This window comes from Salvia hispanica, chromosome 1 (assembly GCF_023119035.1).
Source record: "Salvia hispanica cultivar TCC Black 2014 chromosome 1, UniMelb_Shisp_WGS_1.0, whole genome shotgun sequence".
NCBI classification, from domain to species: Eukaryota; Viridiplantae; Streptophyta; class Magnoliopsida; order Lamiales; family Lamiaceae; genus Salvia; species Salvia hispanica.
Genome location: NC_062965.1, coordinates 9,169,133 through 9,181,667, shown reverse-complemented (window position 1 = coordinate 9,181,667; position 12,535 = coordinate 9,169,133). Strand labels below are relative to the sequence as shown.

Sequence of the window (12,535 nt, the reverse complement as noted above, 5' to 3'; positions counted from 1 at the left end):
CGGGGAAACGTATTGGTGGCGCATCACTCGTCTTTACAATGAAATTCGGTCGGAGGGAACCAACTATCGCAATGATAGTATGGTGCGCAATTGCATCTTCAGATGCAACGAGGCAATAAATGGAAAACTGGGATTATCTGGGACGGAGGGAGTAATTTTTAATTTGTAGAATTTTAATTATGTAATTTTTAATTAGTAGGATTTTAATTATGAATTTTTTTTATTTTCTAGGATGTTAATTATGTATTTTTATTTTTTAAAATTTTAATTATGTAATTTTTATTTTTTAATGTATTTTTATAATGTAGAAATGTTTTTAGTAATTGAAGTATTTAAATTGAATAATAGAATGGTGGGATCCTTGAGCTTGTCCTTAGCTAAGAGCACGGATGTGGGTGTTGTGCTCTTGCCTAAAGATAAGGAGTAAAAGTGGGTTCGGGCCCACTTCAGTGCTCTTAGCTAAGAGCACAGATGGGGATGATCTAAGTAAAAGAAGAATAAAGTAGAAAAGAAAAAGGTAGAGAGATGAAGAAAGAGTAAAGTAAGAAAGTAAAGTACTTTTTGTCAAAAAAAAAGAGAAATGACTCAACTACAGTGGGACAACAAACAATATCCCAAAAATTCACATAATAAAACTAAACGAATACTAAGAGTAAAACTGGAGAATTAAGATCCAAAACATAAACTTCCATTATAGCATAGTGCATAAACTAAATCCTGAGGCCAATATTAACCTCAAGAAAATATATATAACCTTGGCCTGAGTTGGCCACATTTGCAGTGGAGAACACCATCTCATTATCGAGTATAATTTTTTGGACAAAACAACACCTCGAACACAACACAACACAACACAACACAGCATGAAGCTCAGTACCACAGACAAGATACAAATTAGCTACTACTACTATACAACTTACTCGGAGAAGAGGATTGCCCACCTCTCAAAGTTAATCAGAATACAAACATTCTTCCTCTCAAAGTTCACTAGAATACAAACATTCTTCCACAAGTTGGCGAAGGTTTGGATTCTCTAAAGCTGCTGCTACTCTTTCTTTATCATTTAACTGCTTATTCACTGCAGAAGACAGAAATGACAACCGTTCTGATATGTTTGGAGCATTTTAGGCAACAAAATCAATAAAAACAGATGCCCTCATAGAATCCAAACTTATAAGAACACAATTTATATATTTCAACCATCATATGTCTGCATTTCCCCGCCACTAACTTCATGCCCCCTCTACCTATAGATATTCTAAATCTCCCGTTTCCAAATCCCATTATGAATATCCCCTTTCAAATACCATTATGAATATCTGATGTCAATGCACGACTCCATCAATTTTGCACATCAAGGAGGATGTTGATAATGTAATATGCTTGCTTGGAGGAACTTTTTAGCAATACAGAAGGAAACAAAAAACTTCATAGCAAGGATATTTGCAAATTACAAATGTAAACGCATATATGATGCCAATTTACAGTACAGCCAGAGACTTATAGCAACAGAAATATTCATAATTACTACATATGACCATTTTCACGTTATAGATAAAGTTCACATACTGATTACAGATTACACGCATGGAGTCACACGGGAGTAGGCATGCCAATACAAAGACCTTAAGGAAGACTAAACAGTTCCATAAAGGAATAGGATGTAGAAGACTTTCACCTGATTCCTCATTGGCATGTGATCCAGGAGCAACTTTTATGTCTACCTGTGTTGGAGCAAATGAGAATACAAGTCAAGAAGATAATCAAAATTTAATAAACACAAGCTAACGAAACAATCAGAACATAAGCCTTTTGTGCAAAGTAAATCATAGACAAGTCTTTCTTGTAAGAAGAAAGACTCCTTTAATTCCGCAAAGCCCACATAAGGAGCCAGCGGACTTGTTCTTTCCAGAGTAACTACCTCAAATGCATAACCTACAAAAATTTAAGCAAAAGGGCCTTGCTTAACCCATATGAAAGTGCCTTGTTCTTTTTAGAGTAAACTTGAGTTGTAACAACCTGAAAATTTAATTGATTCACATATAAACTAGTAGTACTATATCAGATAGTTGTATCTCCAAAAAATGCAAATTTCCGAATGAAACACCAACAAGCTATAGATACTAAAACATAAAGATTTAAAATAAATTAAAGAAGTGTGTCTGACAGGTTTTTCCTAGTGTCTGAATTTGTATACAAGGGTAGCTTGTTCGATTTTGTTAATACCTTATTGAGAATAGCAGATGAATCAGCAAATAAATGGAGTTGGCAGTGACTTTTATGGGAGTAGATGTTGTAGTTGATTAGAAATTGAATAACCCTAGCAAAGAGGGATTAATGAAAGACCTTGAAATGAGGAGGAAAACAATCCTTCAATTTCTCCCTCAAGCACAAACCGATGAGTGTGGCCATGCTGCAATGCTGGATGGTTGGGGTAAAAGTTATCCTACAAATTCAAATTGATAACAATCAGGAGAGGATCACATAAATAAATAAAAAAACTAGTGGTATTGTATTCCATCTATGATTACTAACAAAATGCGGGCGAGCTTCTCATCAACAGAAATAGATTCCTCGGAGAGCACACTGAGCTGCTCCAGAGAGTAGGGATGCTCCGGATCCCTAATATCTCTTACATACTGTGCGAATTTGCAAGTCAAAGACCACAAATATAAGAAAAATGGAAATAAAAGCATAGATTTATATACAAAATTAAAGGATATCGTATATTTCGAGAGGATCAACGGCGTCGTCGGTGTGAGGATCGTCGAGACGGGGGAACCTCTCCCTCTTCGCGTGAACTACGGGATTCGCGTTGATCAGACCTAGAGTCATTCTTCTCTCCTTTTTTTTTCTCTCTCTCAAGAGAAGTCTAGCAGTCAAGCTTCACAATTTTGTGGACTGCTACAGTCACGCTATAGTGAAAAGAGTGAACACATTTGATCTTTCACTTTCCTAAACTTTATTCTGTACTCCCTCCGTCCCGCTTAAGATGACACGTTTTCTTTTTTAGTTTATCCCAACTAAGATGACACATTTCCTTTTTTGGTAACTTTCTCTCTCCAATTAATACACTCAACCACTCTTTCTCACTCCTATTAAAATATCTATCTTTCTTTATCTCTCTACTTTAATACTTACACCCACCTTCTCTCTACAATTAAACACTTTAACCAATAACTCCTAAAACCCCGTGCCGGCTAAACAATGTGTCATCTTAGCCGGGACGGAGGGAGTAGTATATTTTTTTTATGTGGTGGCAAAAATAACTCTATATATTAAATATGTGATTTGTTTTAAGAAGGTTATTTTTGAAAATTTCAACTAAATATGTGATTTTTATGGAGGGGATCCTTTAAAACCACAGCCCCCCATGTTGTGGTGTAAAACGCCTAAATTTTCTGATCAAACGACAGCAAACTATTTAATACTTATTCAATTCATCCCACCACCCCCACCCCCACCCCCCCACCCCCCAACCCCCACTACCCTGTACCCTTACCCCACGTTTTCTTTTAAGAGTGAACTACAAAATTAGTTCTTACGTATGACTGATCGAACGCTGGAGGTACCTATGTTTCAAAAAATGCACCACACCTCTACGTATTAGTATAATACCATTTGAAGTCCTTTTTCACTTTTTATGGTCTTTCATGTCCTTTCAACCCTCATTTTTTTTTCAAAATACCACTCCAAGGGCATTTCAGTCTTTCCATATTTCATAGTTCACAAAAATATTGATATATCTAAACATCATCTTCTTCTTTTCTGAAATTCACATCTCATTTCTCTCTTTGTCGACCTTCTCTCTGTTTTTCTTATTTGTTTGCAAGTAATTAGTGTTGTGTTTGTCGTTCCTCTTCTTTAATGTCAACCCAGTCGGTGAACTTGTCAAATGTCTGCAAAACTAGTTGCAGGTGGCCCAGATTTAACTACGAAAAGTGTTGGTGTGGCAACAAAGCTGATTTAGAATTTGTCTCTAATTCAAGAAAGTGGTGAGAGTGAGAGTGAGGGGCGAGAGAGTGAGAGTGAGAGTGAGAGACAAGGAATGTTGAAGAAGGATGGAAGCTTAGTCTTATTTTAGGAAGGTACGAAAACCTCTTTACATAGTGACTGTGAATTCTACACCAAAACATATCAAATTATCTCCCTGGACACACTATCTTAAAGCATGCAGTCAATATCCCAATTTGAAAAGTAATGATGAAATATTGTAAAGACTGAAATGCCCTTAGTGGCATTTCGAAAAAAAAGGAGGATGGGAAGGGCATAAAAGATCGTAAAAAGTGAAAAAAGGACTTCAAACGATATTATACCCATACGTAAAGGTGTCTGGTGCATTTTTTAAAACATAGATACCTCCAGCATTCGATCAGCCATATATAGAGGCTAAATATGTAGTTCACTCTTCTTTTAATTCATTGTTTGGATATATACTGTGTACGGCTAAATTCTTTAATTCTTTATTAGGATTTCTTTATTATATATTATGTTAAATATAATTTTTTTTTTCTATATCTTTTAATTATGAGTCATTTTGATAGTTAAACTAGATTTTTTATTAAAAATATAAAAGAGGTTCCATAAAAAATATTAAAAGAAAACATAAAAGTGTATGTTGTGGTTTAACATAAATTTACTTCTTTTCCTTAATATTTTTATTCTTTTCTTTTATGGTATACTTTAATTTGTTTATGTAGTAAAAACCACCTTAAATTTAATTATCAAAATGAGAATATTAAAATAGCTGGCCAAAAAATTACTTACTTTTAAATCAAATGCATATTATTGAAACTCAATCAATAAACAGTCAATTTACAAAAAGAATTATAAAATACGAAATATAGTGTTACTAAATATAACTAAAAATATTACAATAATAAAAAGAATTCTCAATAGAATTTGTTACCTAAAAAATAAATGAATTAAAAGAAAACGTGGGGTAGGGGTATGGAGGGTGGGGGTGGTGGGATGAATTGAATAAGTATTAAATAGTTTGTTGTCGTTTGATTACAAAATTTATGTGTTTTACGCCACAGCATGGCCCCTTCCGTTTTATTCTTTCTCTTTTTTTTCTTCATTTTCTTCTTTCTTTTTATTATTTTATCTTCCTTTTTTCTTCTTTTTTTCTCCCTAGTTTATGTTTTCTCTTTTTTTCTCTTCTTTCTCTTCTTTCTTTTTAGTGTTTTATACATACATCTAATTACATTCATAATATAAATCAGTAACAAAACACCTAATTAAATTAATTATTGAAAGTAATAAATTAACTGAATATTTTTAATTAAATTAATTATACTCATTTTAGGGTTAAAACACCTACTAAAAATATCCAACTCTTTATCATTATGAATACAATTCACAATTTTAAATTTTGATTAAGACAATATTGATTAGTTATTAATTTAATGTAAAATAATAATTGTTATTTATTAATTACTACTAGCTTTTACTATTATAATAATAATAATATTACTATAATAATTAAATATATATAACTATAATTTATGATTATGTATATTTAAATGATATTAAAAAATAAATTAATTATTAATTTTATAACATCAAAATAATAATATTAATATTGATTAATAATAATAGTATAAAGAGTGAGGAGAATGAGAGAAGATATTATAATATCAATTTTGGTACTAGTTTTGTCAATGCCCAAAATATTCTTTGTGACACAAATGGAAGAATGAATTTGTTTAGAGGTATTTTGGGGTGAAAATTGCATCAGGTACCAAAAATGTGATTTATAGGTACAAAAAAAACATAAAATAAAGATCAGGTGTGCGAAAGTGAAAGATCGGTACCATTTATATAGTTCACTTCAGTGAAAATTACATAATCTGGATTCCTAATAAATTCCTAAATAAATAAATGGATACTGGATAAGTTAAAATAGAATACGTGGTATTTATATTTTATATTTTAATAAGTGTGTTATTATAAATAAATTATAATCTAAATTTCTAATTTTTGAAATTTATCAAACCATAAAATTTCGAAAAAAGAAAATATCAAAGCTTGGGAACTTCTCTGACTGATGACTTTTTGAGAAATTGGATCCCCATTCCCTATTTATACGGAGTGGGTCGATGATTCCTTCTTCTGATTGGAGATGGATTAATCATTTGAAATGTTATGGTAATTAATACCATATTGATAAAATAAGAAAGATGAAAAGAATGGTAATTAAAATAATGTTAGTGGATAGATTATTAGTGTTTGAGGAGTTACAATGGTGTGGTGTGTTATAGTAGTGTAAGTTATAAATAAAATTGATGTACTATATGGGTAATGAGTTGGGAACAAATTTTCATATATGAAAATGCTCATATTTTTATGGAACAGAGGAAGTATATCTAATGTGAACTGATTGTCCTTCCATATGCTATAAACACGAAATTTGGATGCTTTTAATGTCTAGATTTGACTCTATTTTTATCGCATAGCATGTGAATTATGATAATTATTGCATATTTTACACATTTTGATAATTTGACACATTTGTTGAGTATTGCTCAAAAAAAACAAAAAAAAAAAAAGATGCAAGATGGTCAAAATCAACATTCAGACCCACTAAGCAAACTCAACGGTAACCTTGCTCGCCACAGGCCCGTTGTGGAAAGCACCGGGATCTGAATAATCGATTTATCTACTTTATGGATAGTAATTTTTCTTCTTTCTTAATGAAAAACATTGAAGAAGAAAACTTAATTCAATAAAAGGTGATTCGTTATATATACTTCACTAGTTGCGTGCTACTGTGTAGATATTTAGTGATGTTACAAATAATTTTATATGATACGAAGATGGATATTCAAACCACATTTCTTAATAATGCAAGCATAATAAAATATGAAATTGATTATCCTAAAGGAAGTTTAATAACAAATACCCTCTCTGTCCCACTAGAAATGAAACGTTTTTCTTTTTGGATTGTCCCATTAAAAATAAAACGTTTCTTAAAATAGAAATAATTTTATCTCTACTTTTCTCTCTCTCTTCTTTAACTCACAAAACAACACTACATAAAATCTTGTGGCGAAAAGCAAACGTTTCATATTTATTGGGACGACTAATTTTCTTATAAGCAAAACATGGTATCAATAAAACAAAGTGCTACTCCACTAAACATCAAAATGAATAAGTTAAAAAAAAAAACTGGTCTTCTTGCAAGTAATGTGACTTGCGCAGCAATGGCCGAGTTTGAGTTGATGTGGTTTCCTTTCCTCATCATTTCCCACAATTAGAGCATCATCTCCCACTTTGCTTCCTCAAATTTATTATTTATCCGAGTTTGGGAAGAATAAACTACTCAATTCAATAGGATTTCGAATCACTGAGAGCAAAACTACGATAATAGTGTTTGGACTATCATCCCAATGATTGCCTTTCGTCAGATCCAAAGAATTCATTCTGGATGGCAAACATATACTGAAACTGAACCAATCTCTCAAAATAAAATTATTTAATAAGTTTAGATAATTAGCTGAGATTTTAATATCCATTTATAATGAAAGTAATTTTAAAAAGTGAATGATACTCCACTACTTAGTACTAGTATAAAGTAGGAGTGTAAAGTTTAGCATTTGTTTTGAAAGAAATGTAATTTAGTAACCAATATGATGCAAGTTTCATATTTTACTAACCAATTATGAAATTAATCTGACTATACTCATTATTGCTCTAATACAACTAGTCTAAAGTCTTGCTTAGGAAAATCATTAACCCAACTGAAAATATTCCAAGGCCACCCAAAATTAAATGGTTAGCTCAAATTAACATCCGGAGTAGTGTGCTTTTCATTTCGCATTTCAAATTATGTTTAATTTTGAGAATGTAGTCATTATTAGATTAGAGCCCATTGCAGAATATACACAATGCAAAATATTTAGCAAATGAGTTGTTTATGCGGAGAGCAATTGGTTGAAACAATAGTAACTATGTGAATCTTTCCATGTTTGTTTTGTGTTAACTAAACCATGGTTTCAACAAGGGCCTCCTGCATAAGTTTCTCTGTCAAAGTTTTTGAGAGTCCCATCACACAATCAGCAGTTCCTACCTGCAAAAACTCATTCAGTTGGACAATGTGATGGATAAATTTATTATAACAACATATATATTTGAGCATTGTTCGTACATTTGGACTACAGAGAGAGAGAGAGAGAGAGAGTCTGACCACAGTGTCTACCAAAGGCAAAATCAGTGGATGTTCAAGCATCAAACCTCCAGCAACATTAAAAGTTATTCCCTCCTCAATCTGAGAGAACTTACTATAGTTAATTAAGCAAAGATACAATTACTTCAAACATTTTCTCAAACAATTTACCAGGCTATCAATAACTTCATCAGGTATTTCTAGGAAATAAACCTGCATTAGAAATCAAAATCTAAGTTAGTCCAGAAATTAGTTTCACCTCATGCTCATACATGTCAAAATATGATCCACAAAAAACTTTTTACATGCAAAGATTTTCACAAATGCAACTTATTTCACTAATGTCCAAGTTACTCAAATTACAGATAAAATACCAGCATGATACATACATGCTCAACTCGGTTTTCTTGCCTATGAGCTATTGCATGTTTCAAGCACAAGGAAAAGAAAACTTATGCAAAACCTGACACAGGCCCAGCACAATCCCAATACAGAAAATAAGAGTGAGAATAGCAATGTTCAGTAGAAGTAGTAGGTCTTGATTTCTAGCATAAAATCAAGATACCAAAAACTGAATCTTGATTCTTAACTTGTTAATATTTGATAATGCATCCCATTTAATGAGAAAAAAAGCTCCACACGAAGAAACTAGTGGTACTACCAAAAAAAAAGAGTAAATGGAATGGTATCTGAGAAGTACCTCTGCACTCTCCCATCCTCCTTTTCTACTACCTGTCACCAAGTTAGTTACAACTACTGATCCCACAACTTCGCCTGAACCACCAGAATAGTCTGTAAAGCAATATGACAAAGAAGAATTAACTAATATATAGGATAAATCCCATAAGTTTTTTATAAAGTTAATCAAGCAACCTCTAATAAACTGCCGTGCTTCTTCTGCAGATGTTGGCTTTTCTCTAATAGTCCCTTGATACACCACCACCTTAATACCAATTAGATGCAAATAAAGACTTAACTTCAAATAGCTGGTCCTGACCATGGCAATACCATTACAATCATGCCCCTATTCAGTGTTTGTGATGATGTTTGACAAAAATGAACCAAAAAAGGCAGGTAACGATAGATTACAGACAATGCACCCCATAACTATGCGCAAAATTCAATATAAACTTAGAAAGGAAAAATATTGCATGAAGAGACCTTCCAAGACTTTATGTAACCAACAGATTAAAAGAAATAGGTTTGTGAAATACTGAAAACGAAGACAAAATCAAACCTAAAATTGGTTAACTTTCACATGTTAATGTTAACTTAGTGATTACTTGAATGAGTGAAATATTTTCTATCTAACTGAATACTCCGTAATAGTTATTTTAGGCAGGTTTAGGTCAACTGAATTATTTAGTCACACTGTATTCTCTTGCTTTATACTTTAGAGAACTTCAGAAATTTGGATTGAACTGTTGACATAAATTGCCACTTAGATATGTGGATTATATTACTTTCCTATTATATTTGAAACAATCAGCATGGCAATTTTACAATTCTTTAAGCAAAATAGAGTCAAAATAGAATTAAAATTAATTTGTGAACCTCGTCTGTATTCTAGAATCAAGAGCGTCATTCTACAAAAAATAAAACCCCTATACAACAGCTTACAAGTTAGCATTGATCTGCTCAAGAAAAAATGAAAAAAAAAAAGTAGTATAGAGAAATAGAAGTAGAATAGAATCAATTGATATTAAAAGGAAATATCAACATACTGTATCAGCAGTTATCAGCAGGGTAGAGGCGTGATATGTCCTCCACTTGAGCAGTTCTGTCGAGCTTCATCATAATAGCATCAGCCTAAGAAGTTAAAACGATAGAAACATCATTGAGCTGTATGCATCAAAAACATAGATAAAATTTGTTTAAGGTCAGCTTCGGATCCTTGAAATGGAAAAACTTGAAAGACATCCTTTGCACTATCCTATTACCAATTATTTTTGTTTCCCTTCAAAAAAAGTATTTCTGATGCCTAAAATCAGATTAGTAAAGGATAAAAAGCAACACCCTTTTGAAAGTAAATTTTGCTAGAATATCCAATAATGAGATCACAGTTTTAGTAAATGATGAGTTCAAAGGTAGTGCTATTGATCCACAAGAAGCTTCAAAAAAATATGTAATGTGAAATGAAGTGCATTTTCTCTGTATACATACATATATGTATTTTTTGTGGGGTTAAAATCATTTAATAAGAATATTTAAGAAAACAAGATTCAAAATTTCAAAACTCATACTATAATACTATGCAAGTTTGACATCAATGGAACAAAAGGGAGCAAAGGGATTTTCATGAAGTTAGCTGCATACTTATAAAAATAAGTAAATATTTTAGTTTCACAAAATTTATTAAAATTATATTACTGTTGAAAGCACATTATCTTAGTGAGTAATTAAAAAGAGAAAATAAAATCAAATAGTAGTATTTGAGAAGAAGATTGAAAAAGCAAAACGCGCCTTTGCTTCAGCTAGGGCCATCACAAGGTCTTCGGTTTTTTCCTTCCTGATACTTTCTCATCTATATCTGCACTCAAATGCCAAAAGAGTAAAGTCAAGTAAGCGTCAGCTGTACAATTCCATTCCCCTATCTGGTTTCAAATTCTAATATATTAGAAGAAATTACCAGGATGGTGAAATCATACCCATCTCCGCCAGAATCTCGCGACGGCCTTGGACGAAGAACCCAATATTATCTAAGCAACATGAGAATAAATGTGTTACTCCTACTATACTATTTGATTAAAACAAATAATCAAAGCAGAAAAACCTCGAAATTTTGGTTTTGGGAGGGATTCTGATGTCCATTAGCGTAGAGGATAAGCTATGCCGCCAACGCAACTATGAATTCCATTTGCATATCTACTTTACTCATGTTTTATCTATACTTACATTTTACTACAGCTATCATTATCACAAATTAGTATTAAATATTCCATGATTACTCTTTTTTTTTGGGATGATGAATTATAATTTCTTTACCTTTCCTTTATTTTAAATTCTTTCTCAATTTATACCTAAACATTTATAATCAGAACTAAGATTAATTAAGTTTTGATTTCATCGTGAAGAATAGCATAAACGAAAAAGCGAATATTAAAATAAAATACTCTTTTAATAGTAATAGGAGCGTTTTCTTATTTTTGGTCGTTTAAAGTATAGAGTCTTTTTAGTAAAGTCAATAGCTTTTAACATCTACTTTCTCTATACACTTTTTTACTTATTTTCCCACTATTTCTTTTAACTTTATTCTCCTTTTACTTGCTCCACAACACAATTTCTTAATACTGTCTCCAAAAAGTCATTCTTTATGGCGGTGTGTAATGCTCATCCATAGCCTTCCCCTCCAGTATAAGTAGTCATATTCAAAAAATATTCAATTTCAAAATGAACGAGATAACAATAAACAATGATGAAAAATTTTATAACCATTATCCTCCATGCTGATGTGAGTACAAAACACGGTGGATGAATCCCTACTAAAACAGTTAATAACATAATTGAAAAGGCTTTTCTAAGTAATATAGGAATTCCTAAAGAGTTAAAGAATAATAAGTACTACCCCTTTTGGTTCCAAGGGATGGGGCAGGCTAGGTTAGCTGTTCAATTGAAAACCCCTTGTTGGTTCAAGGGATGGGGCAGGCTAGGTTAGCTGAAAGATGGTTATGGTTCAATTGAAAAGTATGAATGACAAAATTTCTCTAGACTAATAACCAAAAACCTTGCATATAAATAAGTTCATACATTCCTAAACAGTAGCACAAAATCGGATGATTTACTTTAATATTCTGGTCTCAAAATTTATGCACAAATATCATCACATAATGTTGAAAATGTTATCAAAGCATAATATTACACCACAGTAGTTAATTGAAAATAAAATTAACACCCAAATTCTGTAGGTGTGAAAAACTCATTAGAAGACTAACAATGTAAATGTCAGTGCAAAAGGGTGAAGCACATCACAGTGAGCTTGCGACGAGCATAAGTCATATCGAGCCTTGATATCTTGAATAGCAACAAGTGCAGCATTGGGCCCGGTGCACCATTACGCCACCCCGGGATGAGCCCCACTCCACATAGATACAAACCTTTTACTGGAGTTCTGTAGTTTGAACTGCATCAACCACCCAAAATTTTACATCATTTTTCCAATAATAAAACTAGATGTACAGATTCATAGTATCTTTCCTGAGAAATGAAATGCATACAATCCTGAAATTCTGAATACATATACCACATGAACAACTACATTAGTTGAATATGGTTGTATATGTTTTTTTTTGTTCATCTAGCGTTCATAGATTTTGTGTTTATCCATGTGTTTTTCTATATTAATATGTATGCCGATTATGGTTCAAATAA

At 32.1% G+C, this 12,535-nt stretch overlaps 2 protein-coding genes across 2 annotated transcripts; both read right to left on the bottom strand.

Annotated features, from left to right (window-relative positions):
* Positions 1–706: 706 nt before the first annotated feature.
* On the bottom strand, positions 707–2,914 carry LOC125205593 (protein AE7-like 1). Its single transcript, XM_048104635.1, has 5 exons — positions 2,724–2,914; positions 2,536–2,641; positions 2,347–2,446; positions 1,679–1,724; positions 707–1,078 (listed from the first exon to the last, which is right to left on the bottom strand). Exons 1-5 carry the CDS (start codon positions 2,833–2,835, stop codon positions 978–980), a joined length of 465 nt encoding a protein of 154 aa, XP_047960592.1. The 5' UTR covers positions 2,836–2,914; the 3' UTR covers positions 707–977.
* A 4,969-nt stretch (positions 2,915–7,883) lies between these two features.
* Positions 7,884–10,819, bottom strand: LOC125186665 (dTTP/UTP pyrophosphatase-like). The gene is given in 9 exon segments (XM_048083084.1): positions 7,884–8,071; positions 8,189–8,269; positions 8,339–8,380; positions 8,868–8,959; positions 9,041–9,110; positions 9,892–9,921; positions 9,923–9,976; positions 10,631–10,682; positions 10,797–10,819. Coding segments are annotated over 9 exon segments (531 nt in total). The 3' UTR covers positions 7,884–7,984.
* Positions 10,820–12,535: the final 1,716 nt, after the last annotated feature.

Bases quoted from the DNA above. Each gene is read 5' to 3' on its own strand.
- LOC125205593 (XM_048104635.1), bottom strand. From the start codon at position 2,835: ATGACTCTAGGTCTGATCAACGCGAATCCCGTAGTTCACGCGAAGAGG. The intron at 2,642-2,723 runs ATATCCTTTAAT...GCAAATTCGCAC, and splicing joins TGATCCTCTCGAAATATACG to AGTATGTAAGAGATATTAGG. The intron at 1,725-2,346 runs GTCTTTCATTAA...GCTCCAACACAG, and splicing joins GTTTTCCTCCTCATTTCAAG to GTAGACATAAAAGTTGCTCC.